Raw genomic sequence first — 16,055 nt, forward strand, 5'->3', positions numbered from 1 at the left:
GGTCTCCCATATCCTTCCGGAGAGGGCCCATGTTTTCTCTAGTCTGTCTTTTATCACCAGTGTACCTGTAGAAGGTTTTCTTGTTGCCCTTGATGTCCCTGGCTAGATTAAATTCTATCAGGGCTTTAGCTTTCCTAACCCGATCCCTGGCTGCATGGACAATTCCTCTGTATTCCTCCCAGGCTACCCGTCCTTGCTTTCACCCTCGGTAGGCTTCCTTTTTGTGTTTCAGGTTGTCCAGGAGCATCTTGTTCATCCATGCAGGCCTCCTGGTGCTTTTGCCTGACTTGCTCTGTGTTGGAATGCATCGCTCCTGAGCTTGGAGGAGGTGATCCTTGAATATTAACCAGCTTTTTTGGGCCCCTTTTCCCTCCAAGGCTTTATCCCATGATACTCTACCCAGCAGATCCCTGAAAAGGCCAAAGTCTGCTCTCCTGAAGTCCAAGGTAGAGAGCTTGCTATGTGCCCTCCTCAGTGCCCTAAGGATCTTGAATTCCACAATTTCATAGTAACTGCAGCCAAGGCTGCCCTTGTGCTCATGTTTTTTTAAAATAGCAGAAACCCCTATATGAACATTTGTTCAGTTTACTTCCAAAGCTCATAAAAAATGTTTTAGCATGAGTGAATGCTTCCCCATAAACCAAGATCACCACAACCCTGAACGTTTGTCTACTTTAGGTTTAGCTGCTCTAGTGAAATTGCTAAATTTTATTATCTAATTACGTAGAGATCTCATATTTCATGATTAATGACTGTATCAATTATTTGGCAGGCTTTTTATTTTAAATTAATCTAAAAACAAAAGAGCTTACATTGTCTATATTTATGTTGCCATGGGAAATTGAGAGTTCTGATTCGAATTGTAGTTTGAAGTAGCCCCTGGATTAGTATTATGCTGGTTTTATTTTCTGTTTTCAGATAAGTTGAGGTATATGCTCTTGCATAGAATTATCAGACATCTTAAGTCTGTACAATGACAAAAATTTAGTTAGTGCTATAATTTACAGTCACTGCTCAGACTTGCTCTCTCTATGGTTCTCTTTTGCACACTAATTAAAGGCAGCTTTTTGTATTCACAAATTCTCATATAAAGGTGTGTGATTAAGTAGGTTTAGATTTATTCCTAATGATCAAAAAAGTCAATTTTTCAGTCTTCAAAGCAGATTGGTATGAGAGGTGTTTTCCTGTGGCTATTAAAGATATCAATTTTGGCAAAATGACTGAAGGACAAACAATGCTAGAGAAAAAGGAGGGAAAACATGCTTACAAAGGTGGCTTTCAAAAATACTCCATCAACAATAGTCTACTACTATTTAGCATGGTTTCCTCGCATTGATTTTGTTCATTGATATTCAGTGTTTAGTATTTCATTTAATTGCCACAAGAAAGCTTCTGATGTAGTTGATAGTAATCTGTGCCTAATCACTGAGTAGACAATGTGACTTGAGGTACAGTGAGTTCCTGCAAATGCTCATGCAAATCTCTGAAGGTATAGTGGTCCCTATTAAAAAGTCATGCTGGTGATGGCTGCCTCTCTTTAGAAGTCTATGGAACAGCTATGGATTTCCCTAGACTTATAGTAGAACTGGACCAATGAATACAAGGCTTCATTCATTTGCAGGTATCAGCAATTGTTATACTCTATGTTTTTTCTGGGAACAGAAGCGGAAATATTACAATTCTGGGAATGATCTTTATATTCCAAAAGTTTTAAGAAAAAAGTCACCACATTAGGTAATGTTAAATGGAAGATGAGAGCTGTAATGTTGAGTACTGCAGCAGAAAACTGTTTTTGCAGTTAATCAGATGTATTTAGCAGTGATTCTTTTTCCTTTTGAAGGCTGTGCTTGTTTTCATACTGTTTTAAAGTACATTCCTTGACAGGCATTCAAATACTTTTTTGTATGCTGAATGATTTGACCCTTTCTTCTTCATTCAGTCTTTTTCTTGAATGAAATTTCACTAGGCTTTACTGAAGCCAAGAGCTTTCCATTTTTTTCAGCAAATACTTCCACAGCTGCATCCCCCTTTGCTGTATGTGCGAGTTCTTGTGACTAAGAACCTAAACAGCTGAAAAGGAAGGTAATTGTTTCTGTACTTGTGGAGTTCTGCTATTTGAAAATTTGGGAATAGTAACAGTAAATCTCAGTAAATGAGCTTACCCAGCCCATTCAATCATAAAACTTTAGCAAGAGGAAGTAACCTCTTTTAATTAGTCCTTCTCTAATTCCTCTTTCAACATTCATTGACATAACTGTCGTGTAGGTTGCATGCCAGATTCTGATGTCTGAAAGACTGAGGAATGTGAGGATTCTTTTTGTCTGCCATACAATCTAGCATTAATTTGAATGTGTAAGGTAAATAATTTCATTAAATGTAATCCTTGAAATGATCCATTCACAAAGAAATGTAGTTCCTTTTAGTCATTTCTTATGACATGGCAATAAAGCTTGAAGTTCCTTTGGCAGCAGTGTTAATACGTATAATATTGTAGCAACACACTATGGATTACAGGATCAGTCCTAAATTCTCAGAAGGTCCACATTTGCAACTTTATTCGTTGCTGAGAGCACTTGCTAGTGTTTTTTTAACCCAAATCCTTATCTCCAGAAATATATTTCTGATTTCAACATTTAGGAGACACAGCATTTTCTTTACCCTATTATGTTATTCTTTTCTGGCATTTTTACCACCATTCTTTAGTTTCCATCTTGGTCTTTTCTTGACAGTTTCTTGGATGTTCTCATATGTTGTTGTTCATTTAACAAGTTGCTGATGGGAAATGGTGAGGAGCACAGTATATCAAAGTAAAGAGAAGAGCAGCAGTGAAATTTGTTTGCTTGGGATTTGTTGGGTTTTTTTGTTGTTTTAAACAAATACCAATTAAGAAATAGAAAATTGCTTAATTTAAAAAGACAGCATTTGTCAGTATACTTTTTTTTTACAGTTTATTAATTTTCAGTTCTGTATTGTGGTATTCCAGGTACAGGGGTGGGTTAACTGTTGCAAATGATTATTTTTTACTGGTATAGACCTTATTTGATTTCCTCTTTGTTTCAGGTGATTAATTTCCCTGATGTTGAACCATCGTAGTTAGATTGTTTTCTAAATTAATTATACAGATTCTTGTTATGATTTTGGGGCAATATCTTGCCTCTCTTATTCTTTCCATAAGTTAGGGCACTTCTGTGCTTTTCAAGATGTTCCATGCACAGGTGGATATGTAGGCACTATACCAGAAAGTGCAGGATTCTTTGCTTGCTTCTTCAGCTCACTTACCTCAATCACTTTCTTTATACAGAGGTGGGATGAGGTATTATTAGAACAAAGAGTTCCATCTGAAGCTATTTAGTTCCAATTCTACATCTGGAGATAAAGAGCCTTCTGTCACAACTGAAACACAGGAACATAGAAACAAACAAACAAACAAACTTCCATATACTGCATTTCGGGGCATGACACAATGAGCAGATGCTTTCTCTGGGCCTAGCACTGGGGATGGGACTGTGAATAATCAACCATCATTATGAGTGCTACTCTCCTGCTGTGTTGTAAATGGTAGGGGGACCATGCTCTAGAGCTGGGTTCTTTTGCCTTTGAGCAGTTTTGCAGTTGAGCTTGTTTGCTTTTCAGTTAGCACGACTTGATTATTTGACAGGTCAGTAACTCATTTCTCTAAAATGACACCCCAGTAGGCTTATTGATGGCCCTTATTTACAGTCAGGCTATGAGGAACTTGAAAATGAGAATATTGACAACTGAAAGAATAGTTTGTAGGTAGCTGTTACCAACATAATTCTTTTGCTCAGTGTAGCTATAGAGCTAGTCATGCATCCACTGGAAATCAGCATGAGTTACGCTTTTACCAACATACAAAAAGTAATTTTTTTTTTTGTTGACCTTAATGGGAGATGATTTGGATGATTGCTAGGCAATCAGGAGGAAGGACCTTTTAGATTGAAGGAAAAAAAAAATATGTGCACACACACACATTTATATACATATCATGCTATATGCTATGTCTTTAGCTCTAGAAAATGGCACATTGTGATAGAAAGTACTGCTATTTCTTTGACTAATGAAATTAAATACTGAATTGGAAAAATTGCATGCACTTTAATTGGTCATATTGCCAGGCGCTCTCCCAGCAAACCTAATTAACTTCAAGCTACAGAGCACCGTTAACAGATGGGACTTTTTGTCTTGTATTTTTTCACTAATTAGAAAATCTCAGTCTTTTCAAATTTATGGATTGAACAGAAATTTTCATTTTATTGTCAATATGTCAGTGGAAAGTTGAGGAAAAAATTCACTTTGAATAAAGAAAGAAAAATAAAGCTGAAATATTAACACATATTAGAAGCATGTACAGAACAGGACATAGCAAAGATACTTCCTTTTGTAAAATTCTTCCTCAAATGAGATTGGGAATGTGTGTGGAAAACAGAAGTGCATTAAGATACTAATTTTCTTTAGTTTATTTCCTGCTTTGATTTTTCATATTCCTGAGTCTGGTGTCTACTCTAATGATTCCTGAATTTTGATCCCACAGCATCCCTTTAATAAGAAAGACTCTTCTTAATTTCAAGCAGTCTGCTCAAATGAGTAGTCGTCTGTTAAAGCGTATGTAAGAAAGTTGAATCTTTTATTGCAGAGAGAATAAAATGCAGCTGATGGCAGACAGGCTGAATTAGCTAATTTTGTTTTGTATGGTTTTATTTAGAGATTTCACATATCCTACTCCCAGTTGCCTGTTACCTTAATTACTTACTACAGTTATGAATAGTTAGGCAAGCTCACAGTGAATCAGGCCTTTACCATGCATCTTACCTGTACCTTTCAGATAATACTGAAATTACTGTTCTGATGCATAAGTTCAATATGTGGGAATTGAATATGTGGCTAATTTTTTTTTTTTTTTGGTAACTTTTGTAACTGCTGTATCTGTTTTCTCTCCCAGCAATTTTGTTTATTATTTCTTAGCACTATTACCCAAGTCTATAAAAAGAGATGCATTAAATATGAACTGTATTTTTAAAGATATATTTACAATAAATAAATAATTTTAGTTTCAGTAATAAATTAAAACCCTACTGTACTGGGTAGTGGCTTAATGGGACCAAAAATGTAATTCCAGAAAGATAAATGAGTTTATCTTAGGAAGAGGTATTGATACCTTTCTATTTAAATAAAACCCTTTAAAAAATAAAGTCCCTTTTCTTTCATAGATAGTGCTGACACTGTTACATAGTGTCCTGCTCAGGCTTTTTATTGTTATTGTGGCAGCAGTAGAGGTCTCAGCTGTGCTAGATCCATTGCAAACACCTGTAATGAAAGACAACTGTTGCCCTAATGAGTTGACATGCAGTATCCTTGCCAAATGAAAGCAAGAGGGAGAAATGGAAGACTGGAGAGGTCAAGTAACATGTTTTAGGTCACACGCCACATGAGTGGCAGAGCTAGCGATAATAACCAAGTCTTCTGATTGCTTATGATCATCATCCAGAGCTCATGCTGACCTACTTTACTGCTGCCTTTATTTTTAAAATGAAATCCTTGCTATGAATTTTCCTAGACAGGTTCACTGATACCTTACTGACTATTGGTTTATCAAACAGTCATTTCTCACTCCCCTTCATGTCCTCTTTTGGATAAACTTTGACTTTTCTTGGTAAATGGTAAGTCTATGTGAGCTTTGCTAAAGGGGAAAATGTATATAGTGAAGAATCTTGTAAAGCTGCCAAAGTTTTCAGTACTCTCTTTAATGCATGTTGGTGACTCATTTACTTACTGTAGAATTTAATAGCTAATTAACTTTTTAGTTAAATCCTTGTTGTGTAATAAAGGTAAACAAAATCAAAAAGCAGAAAATGTAATTGAAAGGAAGTAACTTACATGGAAACATTCTCAAGTCTGGGTTTCTGAGAAGTTTTTAATGTGGCTATCAAAGTTGCAAAGTTTGGATTTGGTACTTTAATTGCTTTAGGCTCAAACCTAAGAATTAGTAAAGGCTCTTCAGAGTTGTGTGCTCTTGAACCTTTTCTAACTTCCCTGAAGTTTGGGTTGCTGACTGTCTAGCTTGGAGGTGCTTAGTTCCTTCTAGAATTGGATGCTAAATCCTAGCGGACATTCAAAGCGTGGAAGAAATAGTAGAAATGTGTTGGGGATGTTTTTTTTGTTTGTTTGTTTGGGTTGGTTTTTTTTTTTTTTGGTTGATTGGGTTTTTTTTTTCTCTGCACCAGCTGCCTCTTCTGTATGCAAAATGGCAGGATCAGTAAGACTCTGAGACAGATTTACTAGCTAGCACTACCCAGCAGACACATACCATAAGATTCATAGCTTCTAGCATGTATCCTGTCGTCAACAGCAGGTGCTGACTCTAGAATTTGCACTTTGCCTGTACTTGCATGAGAACCAATGCATATATCACTGCTGCTTCTTCATAGTATTATGTTCCGTCAAGCATGACTCTTACACAGGGAGTATGTTAACTGCAAAATCTGTTTCCCTATATTCGTGAATAAAAGGTAAATGACAGAAAATTTCCCGTTTTCTTAGAATCCTTGTTTGAACTTTTCATTTATTATTCATTGCTGGTAGGAACAAGATGGAATCTTATTTTATCTTTTCATTATTTTATCACTTTATCATTCTCCTCCTATTCACCCACTTCAGCCCTCATTTGCTTGCATTTCCTGGTTTGCTCTTGTAAGGTGGCTCAAAACTGTTGACGCATGGTTAGATAATTTTCTTTAAAGAGAAGCTGGCATTGTGTGCAGTTGTTCTGGAAGATATTAAGAGAGCATTTCATCAATAAGAAATATGATCTTGCATACCTGAATGAGGTAGAATAACCTTCTAAGAGCCCCTGGGAACTAGTGAACTCATAGAGTAGATGGTGGATATTTCATACGTTTGCCTTCGTCGTTTTATTTATTTATACATTGGCCTGGGAGGGACTAGGTAAAGAAGCAGAGGCAGAAAGAGTGGAGACAGGGCAATGTGTTTAAGCCCAGAAAAAAGTCAGTGTACAGCTCCATCCAGAGCATGGTATTAGGTCCTGCTGGTGGATTTTGGAGATCCTCACTCCTGCTTTACTCTTGGGTTTCAGGGTATAGTGGGAAAACAGTCTCTAAACAGAAATTTACTATTGATTGCTGTAAAATTATATACAACATCTTATTTGTCTTGACAAACCACAACATTCTGAAGACCATTTTGTTGGATAAACTAATATGAATTGTATAATTTAACATCCTGCAGCTGCTTTAGTTCACTGTGATATGTCCAAAGGTAATATTAATAAAAACATCTTAATTAAGTAAGTGCTACCGAAAAAAAGTGGAAAACACTGATTTTTAAACCAAGAATCTATATTGCATTATAGTAAATAGTACTTACTTCATTTGTATTTATAGTAACCTAAGATACATTAATTGCACAACTGTTTATATCAGCTGCAGTGCATAATTTCTTACCACTCATGGCTTTGCCTGCATGGAATGCTTTCTCAATTTTGTTGTTTGCATATAGGGTATCAGTTAATGAGACATCAATTTAAGCAAGCCATTTTGGCTCTTCTGTTTTCTAGGCTTGCTCAAGTCTTACTTTGTTAACCTGCAATAATTGCACAGATGCTGGTGCATATCCTGGAGTCTGCACATTAATGCTGGGATTGCCAAGCAAGGATTAAGTAATTCCTACTTCTGAAATGTAACTTGCAGCTAGTGTATCCTTAGAAATGCAGGTTTTCATTCCCAACAAATCCAGACAAATTTAGTTTGTCTGTAAAAGAAATAGAATTGATTTCCATTTTTATGGTTAAAGGAAGTTTGGTTTTTTATATTTGAAGTATGTAAATTTTCATTCCAATTAGGTCGAAATCTCAGGCTATTGACATTTTACTAATGCAATAGTGGATCCTTGAGGATGTAGCTTTATGGTCATAAGAAATAATTAGTATTCTCCTTAAGTAATTTGATATATAAAAGCTGATGGAGCTTTATTTTAAAGCATCGTATGAAAAAGCTCAGGAGCTCATTAACAGAATTTACTGTATGGATGTAGAAATTAAAATTAAGTGAAATTCTAAAAATATTAATATTGAACAACTTTATGTATTTTAAGCAGTACAGTAGGTTTAGGGTTGAAAAATTTAACCTTCGAATAAGAGTTTCAGACAGACATTTCTGAAGAACAGTACACAACAGATTGTCATCAGGTAACAAAATAAGGACTCTGTGATGCCCTGAAGTGTTAGGGGTTACAGGATTCCTGAAAGAGTTTTCTTTTTACTGTGTGCTTATTTTAATACTTAATGTTGAGAGGAATATAAAAATAGACAACTATTCCTTTTTTATTTCCTGCTTTATCTCTTGAGTTCTATGCTATTTTGTATTAATGATGTTCAGATTGCTCAATATTGTATAGGCAAGAATTTGCCTTTGAAACTTCGATGAGTTCTGTTTCGTGTTCCACAGAATGCTCAGCCATACAGGGTAAGGAGAGATTGACGTTCCTGCTCTAGAGTTCTTGTGTTACAGATTGTTGTGGGTGTATTAACTGTAGCCCTCCTCTCTAATGTGAACAGCCTTTCCATTGTCCCAGGTTTCTTTAATAACGCCAGGACATTAGTTCAATGCAGTTGTAGGGGAAACAGTGCCACCCGTTGGATTGTCACTGTCATCCTTTTGTTACATAGGCCTGGTCCTGGAATGTGTGCTGATTCCCTTCACAGCTATCATGGCTTAATTCTGGTAGTATCTTCTCAATACCTACGCTTCCCCTGCAGTGTTATTATGTTGCTACATCCTTATTAACATTTCCAGTTGTTTTTTTTTTCCTTTCTGTCCTTAACGTGGATGCATAAAGTTTGATTGCAACAGAGCAGCCAAAGCTCTTCTGGAGCATCTTCCTAGCAATGGAGAGCAAAACATTTATTTTCATCTGCAGTTTCTCTGACTCCTGCCTCAAAAAGACATTGTTGGACTGGATGTATATTTTTTTAGGAAAGATTTAAGCATATGCAGCAACTATTCCATGGTTTTCCCCCTCTTCCCTTTAATCAGTTTGGTGTTTATTTTTAACTCGATACTAAGTGCTTAGTCAGTGTAGCTGCTAGCGTATGACTTCACATTTCTCAATCTTAAACAGTAAGTTATTATAAATTAAAAGATTCTTTCCATCCAGACAGAGAGAAGTTGTAATAGATGTGTAGCAATTGCAATGTTGTGCCAATTGCATTGGAATAATAAACAGAGCAAGCAAGCTTCTCACCAAGGCCTGCTTAACAAAAAAGGCAATAATTTACATACATATATTCTTTTTTTCTCCCTTAGATTCTAGTTGCTGTGATTTTGGGGTATCAGTCTGTCTATGTTCATACCTCTCTTCAAGCACAGTAAGTTCCCCAAAATAGGTGTTATCTCCCATGACAATCTAGCAAAGACACTAATCTGAATCTAGACCTAAACTCAATAATTGTCTCTGTGGGTCTGAATAACCAAGCTGCATTCAGCTTTTTTAGATGGGAATACAGCAAAAAACTTGCATCTGAGACGCTATCAAATGTGTTAATATAGCATGGAAGGCTATTAATTTTCTTTTTTAAATTTTAATATATCTCTAACCTGATTGGTTCAGGCCCTGCTTTTTCCACACACTTGATGTATTCAAGTTCAGCTCAATACCTCTGCAACTTAGCAAAGGAAAAACGTGTTTCTCTGCTAGCAAGATAAAAATGGAGTTTAAGATTCCTTTCTCTTCTGATGCCCTTTCTGTGATTTTTGGGGACATTATGAATTGAAATGTTAGGTATGTGTTTTGGGGCCATAGACGAGAAAGCAAGCCTTGATTTAAAATCAGATACATTTTACAGTAGGGGAATGGTGTAGTTTTGCATACATATCTCACTGTTTGGTATAGCATGAGAATCTGTAGCCTTTTGCAAAATTTAGATATTTGCATTTTAGTGTCAGTTATATGAATTGTCATAGAACATTTAAATTCCTTAAGTGTCTTGGAAGATCTTACCCAGAATCTATATAACATTATTTAAGCAGCATAATGGGGATTATTAAGGGATTGGATATAAGTGAAATGCAAGGCTGGTAAACAGTTATGCTGGTTTTGTTCTAGAGGACTCTAGGCTAGTAGACAATGACTGAATGCCGTGACCTAAGACTCGCTATGTGAAATGGAAAAAAAAGGTCCAGCTTTACTTGTGTACTTTGCAAAATTTGAAATAATGAGATGAGTGTTATAGAGCCCCAAACAGTTTACAAGTTTAGTTTATCAAATTTCATTTTCAGTAATAAATGGTCATGTAAGCATTCTTCAGCTCAAAACTCTTGCTATAAGGTGAATCTGCTGTTTCGATTTTGGGGATTTTTTTGGTTTTTTGGGTTTTTTTTTTTGGTGGGTGGTTTGTTGAGTTGTTTCCTTTGGTTTTGGGTTCTTTTTTTTAAGGAGATACCTGTATTTAATAGTGGTTTTGATGGTGCTATTAGTATATAAATGATTCCACAGAATGCAAGCTAAAACATCACCATTAATACCTGACTTTAAACCATGTAAACCATACCTGTGTTTAAAACTCATTTGGGTCAAAATAAAATTTTCACCAAAAATGTAAGCACTGTATTCCCAGAACTCTCAGCACCTTGGTTAACTTTGTTTTTAAAAAAATATATAAAGACTTCCCTTGAAATGTAGTGATAATAAATAATTCTAGAGCTAGCCAATGAAGCAGGTGTGATTCACATCCAAACTGTGATTGTGTGTGGCTTGGACTGCAAGAGGTGGCGCAGGGCGTGCATGGTGAATTTAATTCCCAGTAACAATTCGGAGAAAAACAGGCTTTGAAATCACTGCTAATCATAATTCAGGGTATATTGCCAGGTGACAATCCACAAGTTCTATTCACCACATCAGTTTCTTATGAGATGGTGAGACTCTTACCAGTTGATATGGATTTAATAGCTTATTTCACCTTGCAACGCCTGTACACATCTGATCCATAATGTAGTTTAATGAAAGAAGATTCAAACTCTAGATGTCAACGTTATATTGGACTTAGGTAGTAAAAATGTTATTTGAAGGGTTTCATGTTTCAGTCCTTGAATTTGATTGACAGATCTCACTGATTTGGGTGATAATGCATCAGATAAGACAACAGGTACTTGTACTCAGGCAAAATACTCTTTCTCAGACATTGACAAAGCAAAAAGTTATGGTCAGTAAGATCTAAAAGGATTGAAAATTTAATATAAATTTTCAGTTGAATAGAATTTTTTTAACAAGTTGTAGTGATTACATAGTATTAAGAAATTAATGATTTTCTTTCTTTTATTGGAAAATATGTGTATGTTTGATTTTGGCCCTGCAGAGCTCCAGTTTGGTTACATAATTATACCTTGCTTTAGATACTGCCATTACAGCATTGAGTCATAGCTGAGAGTAAAGAAACTTCTACATTGTTGTTTCAGTAAGTCTACTTAGAATTAACACATTGTGCATTCTCTGGTATTGCTTGCACTATGATTGTCAGGCTCCTTCCTAATATGGCAGCTTCAGAAAAAGGTCTGAAGCCTGTATTGAATGAAGAAATTTTTGTTTCAGTGCTCATCTGTTGCTTGAACAGTTGAGATTATTAACAAAAGTAGCAATAGTGGTCGCAGTATGCATTAGTTATGGTATTCATACAGTTTAATAAATCTGCTCAGTCAGAAGTGGAATGACACCACTAGTTTATTTTACACATGCAGTTGTTTAGATAGTGTCTTAAATTTTAGCCACTTCTGACCTAAGAAGTTTTTGTTTTATCTGGCAGTTTGAAGAGCTGCATATCCCCTTAGTTAGTACCCTGGTTTACCCAATCCTGAGCAATCAGTTCTCTGGGTTTATTTTAAGGTGTGTGACTTCTAAGCAGCTACTTGAGATGTGCCTGCCAGAAGACTAAGGGACATTTTGTTTTGATTCTGTAGACCAGCAGATCAGATGAGTTGCAGGAGACATAATTTTCCATCTGTTTCCCATCCTGAGTGCAGAAGACAGGAATCTTTTCTGATTTCTTCCAGAAGAATTGTGTTCTAAGATACAAAAAATAGCTTATGAGGTTTGTGCTTTCAGATTCCAAATTACCCAGTGGATGGCATTGTTCAAGAGACAGAAACCTAGAGTAAGGATATCAGAAATCTAAGTCACAATGGGTACACAAACTATTGTGTACATCATGATTCTTCAAGCCAAAATTTGAGTGCAGAAATTTCAGTTATGCTGTCCTGTAGATGCAGACCTACTTTGGGTAGGATGTGAATCTAAATCTTCCCACAATGTTGGAAAATCTTTGGGAACCAGTAGAACAGACAATTGTATTGGCTTTATGTTCAGAAAAAAGAAATTGGAGACAGACAGAGATGTGATTAGTCCTGTTTCTGCTGCACTAGCCAGAAAAGCAAGTTCTACCTTGTTAATAAGGGCTGGATGCTAGACCTAACAAAATGATTTGGTTCAAAACAGATTTACAGGGGTGAAAACACTGGGACTGCAAGGTGCCCGGGGTATGTATTCATTGTATCAGGACATGCTGCACCAAGCTATTGTTTTAACCTGTTTGAAAGTTAACTGTAGTCTCAATGGACAGGACTGCAGTGTAAACACATATTTTTACACAGCCTTATGCTTATCCTGTGGATTTTACAACCATAAACAACAATAAATGGAAATTCAGTCTAATCTGTCATCACTCTTGGTTTACCTACCAATGAGCAGAAACCTACTGCAGTCCTGAAGGATAGGTCTGATAAAGCTATAGTGTGATTTGAATGCCATGCAGTAGGTTTACTTGCCATTTGAAATTGAAGAACATAGTTTAGCAGAGGTTAGGCTCTAGGACCTAATTATATACTGGGTTTCCCTGAGCTAGGATTCAACTTGGTTGTGTCTCTTTTTCAATACAAGAAAAGAAATGTTAATATATAGTGTTTGAAATTCAAGTAGGAGTAGCTTACTAAAGAAAATGACAGCTGAAATAAAAAAAATACTAGTTTATGATTTATTTTCCTTTTTTGTGTGTAAAAGAATAAATGTTTCACTTTAACACTGTTAAATAATGACTTTTCTTTTCTTTTGTAGGTTGTCTTAGTCTTCGCTCTTAGTATTGGTGCTCTTGTAATATACTTCATAGATTCATCAAAGTGAGTATTCTAGTACATTTTCCTTTCCCTCCTTTCCTGCAGCAATTATACATCTTTAAATTGATGCATTCATCTACTTCAAATCAGTGCTTGGTCTCATCACCTGAGTGCGAAGAACTTTATAATAGTGCATGGTCTACCGAAATAACTCAAGAATGAGAAAAAGATCTTATACAAACTAGATTGAACACAGTCACATTGGATCTGTAGAATGAATAGAGAGAAAAACACTACTTTTGTGTGGTAAGATTATACATACTGTTGCAAAATTATAGTTTTTATGTTCATTGGGCATATGTAGGATCTTTCAAATTCAAGACTAGGATAAGAAATACAGGGGAAGAATATTTGCCAAAAAATTACAGTTTGCAGAAGAAAAAAAGTATCTTAGGACACTGACAAGAACACTTCTGAAAAACACTGAATGAATTAGTATGAGGATTATATCTTGCATATCTGTTCAGATTTCCAATTCCTGGATTTGATAGATTTCTCCCAAGGTAAGGGGAGCCAGTAAAAAACCTGCAGAGTATCTCAATATTTTTTAGATTTACACCAACATTATCATGTAGTGTTGTAGTTTTGGCCAGGCAATAGAAAGTTTCATCCTGACCTTTTGAGGTATGTGATGATTTGATACAAACTAGTGTAACTCCACCCTTGTTTTCATATCAAGCTGGACACTGTCAGTGATGTAACAGGCAAATTAGTAGCCTAACACAGAAGAAACTAATCAAAAGGGTTTTAATAGAATATTATTGTGTTGAATCCAGTTATTTTGGGAGAATGATACTCTGAAGTATTAATAGCGTTTTAAAGCTCTAGGACTACATATTTGCTGCTTTTCTCCAAATTAGTTTTAGGCTTGCCGTTACTGCAATGGTTAAGATAGTATGCTGGAGTCACTCCATATGAGCCAGCCTAGCTGTCTGTAATGGCAGCAGTTATCTTCTGGAACAATCCTATGTGACTCAGAAAATCAGACACTTCACTGTTGACATCTGTGCATACTGATATTTAGGTAGGTGGTAGCACTAGCAAAAGGCATTCTTGAATACATGGATGTCAGCTCTGTATCGTTTGAGTTTCAAGCCATACCTTTGTAGCCTGGATGTGTCAAGCATAACACAAATAACTAACGTAGAGATTTTCTTTTTGGAGAGGAGCCAAGTGGTGGGAAAACTCAAGTTCTATCTTGAGCTCCTTTGAAGTGAGGACAGTACTTTTTCCTTCTTAACATTGCAGTGAGCGTTCTCATTAATTTTTTTAATACGTGACCACTGAAGCACATAAGGTGGTGCTTTTCTAAAGATCTTTTTTAAAACTTTTTAAAGCACAATGGCAAAGCTTCTGGGTGCCCAACATATCCAAGTTGAAAGTGTCAAATAGAATAAAAGCTGTTTCCACTTACGTTTCAATTCCAGGCCAAGAAAATACAGCTATTTGTCATGGCAATTGTCTTTTGTGAAACTAATGGATTATATAATTATTTTTAGGCACTGCATTCTAGAAGCCTTTGTTTGATATTCTCCCCGCCACACCCCCCCCCCTCAAGGAGAGCAAAACTGACAACATGCAAGACTTCTCTGGGGTGCTTAAGCTTTCTGTGGGCTACCTAATCCATGTACTGCTACCAGCTTATTTGGCTGTTCTGTCAATGGGGATAGAAAAGTGTTTTAACTGTAGGTTTCTCTGGGTTTTCAGCCAATGTTTAACTCCCAGCTGCAGTTTAAATAAAGCAACCTCAAGTAATATACTCTACTTGCATGCTTTTCCTTTTTTTTCTCCTCCTTCTCTCTTACCCTGCTTTCTTCCCATACATAAGTCATTGTCCTTTTTTTTTTTATATATAAATACTCATTAGTAGTTTAATTCAGGTTAGAAACTCCCCAGATATATCCCTGAAGTGAGAAGTTCTGCTTTATTCTGTATTAACAGCTGACCTGACTTCCATTTCAGCAATGTGGAATCAAATGTAGTGAAATATCAGTCTATTTAAGATCCCCAAGTGCATGTTTAGTAAAAGTAATTCCTCTTAAAATTTGGTCAGACAGGAAATGGTGAAGGTAGGGTGAGAGGAAGGCTTGTGATATCCTCAACAAAATAACTGGAACAACAGACTATGGCTTAGCCAGGAGTGGTGGAGACAAACATGATCTAGTGTGCACACCAGACAGATAGTGACATATACCATTGTGTGCTTTCCCTTGACAGTGCGTTCTATAGCTGTTGTATTCTGCCTGTGCCATAGACACTTAGCTGTCATTTGACCTTACACATAGATTGACAAAAATCATGTCTTCAATACAAAGCTGATGAGTACTAATTTAAGCATTCGTCTAAAACAAAATGCCAGTGATCTATTCATCCCAAGACTCTTAATCTGTCAGTAGATTTGCAGATGCAATGGCAGGTATGTCCACAAAGGAATCCTACATGACTTCATGCATAAAGGGCATGAAGAAAGATGGGAATAACACCACCACTTTCTTAGATAGTGAAGGAAGGGGAAAGAGTGGAAAGACTACTGAGTTTTGTCAGGCAAGGATTCCTTCCAGTGGAAGACACTGAGGTATTCAGTAAGGCTCATACTGAAGATATTACCCATTGCTCCCTCTGGTATATTCATGGTATAGGGAAGGTGACTGGAGGCAAAATAGATGCCATCACAGCTGTGAGAGGAGGGTAAACTAAGAGCGTTTCTATGCTACCCAGTTCATCACTCTAACAGACAGTCTCTCAGACTAGTACCACTTGAAATGGTATGTCCAGTGCAATGCTATTTGGAGAGATCTGAGGTCAGAAAATAATGCAGCTTAATCCACATAGTATCCTCCATACCAGTTAGTCCTACATCTC

General features: G+C 36.3%; 1 protein-coding gene across 11 annotated transcripts in view; it reads left to right on the forward strand.

The window, feature by feature from the left end:
• KCNMA1 (potassium calcium-activated channel subfamily M alpha 1) overlaps positions 1-16,055 on the forward strand; it is a 511,181-nt gene that overhangs the window by 230,127 nt on the left and 264,999 nt on the right. For all 11 annotated transcript variants that reach the window (XM_059820930.1, XM_059820929.1, XM_059820934.1 and 8 more), the window contains one exon: positions 13,135-13,196. In XM_059820930.1, coding sequence (XP_059676913.1) covers positions 13,135-13,196 — 62 coding nt within the window. The remainder of the gene's footprint in view (positions 1-13,134; positions 13,197-16,055) is intronic.

The sequence above is a fragment of the Gavia stellata genome, chromosome 9, assembly GCF_030936135.1.
Source record: "Gavia stellata isolate bGavSte3 chromosome 9, bGavSte3.hap2, whole genome shotgun sequence".
Classification (NCBI taxonomy): domain Eukaryota; kingdom Metazoa; phylum Chordata; class Aves; order Gaviiformes; family Gaviidae; genus Gavia; species Gavia stellata.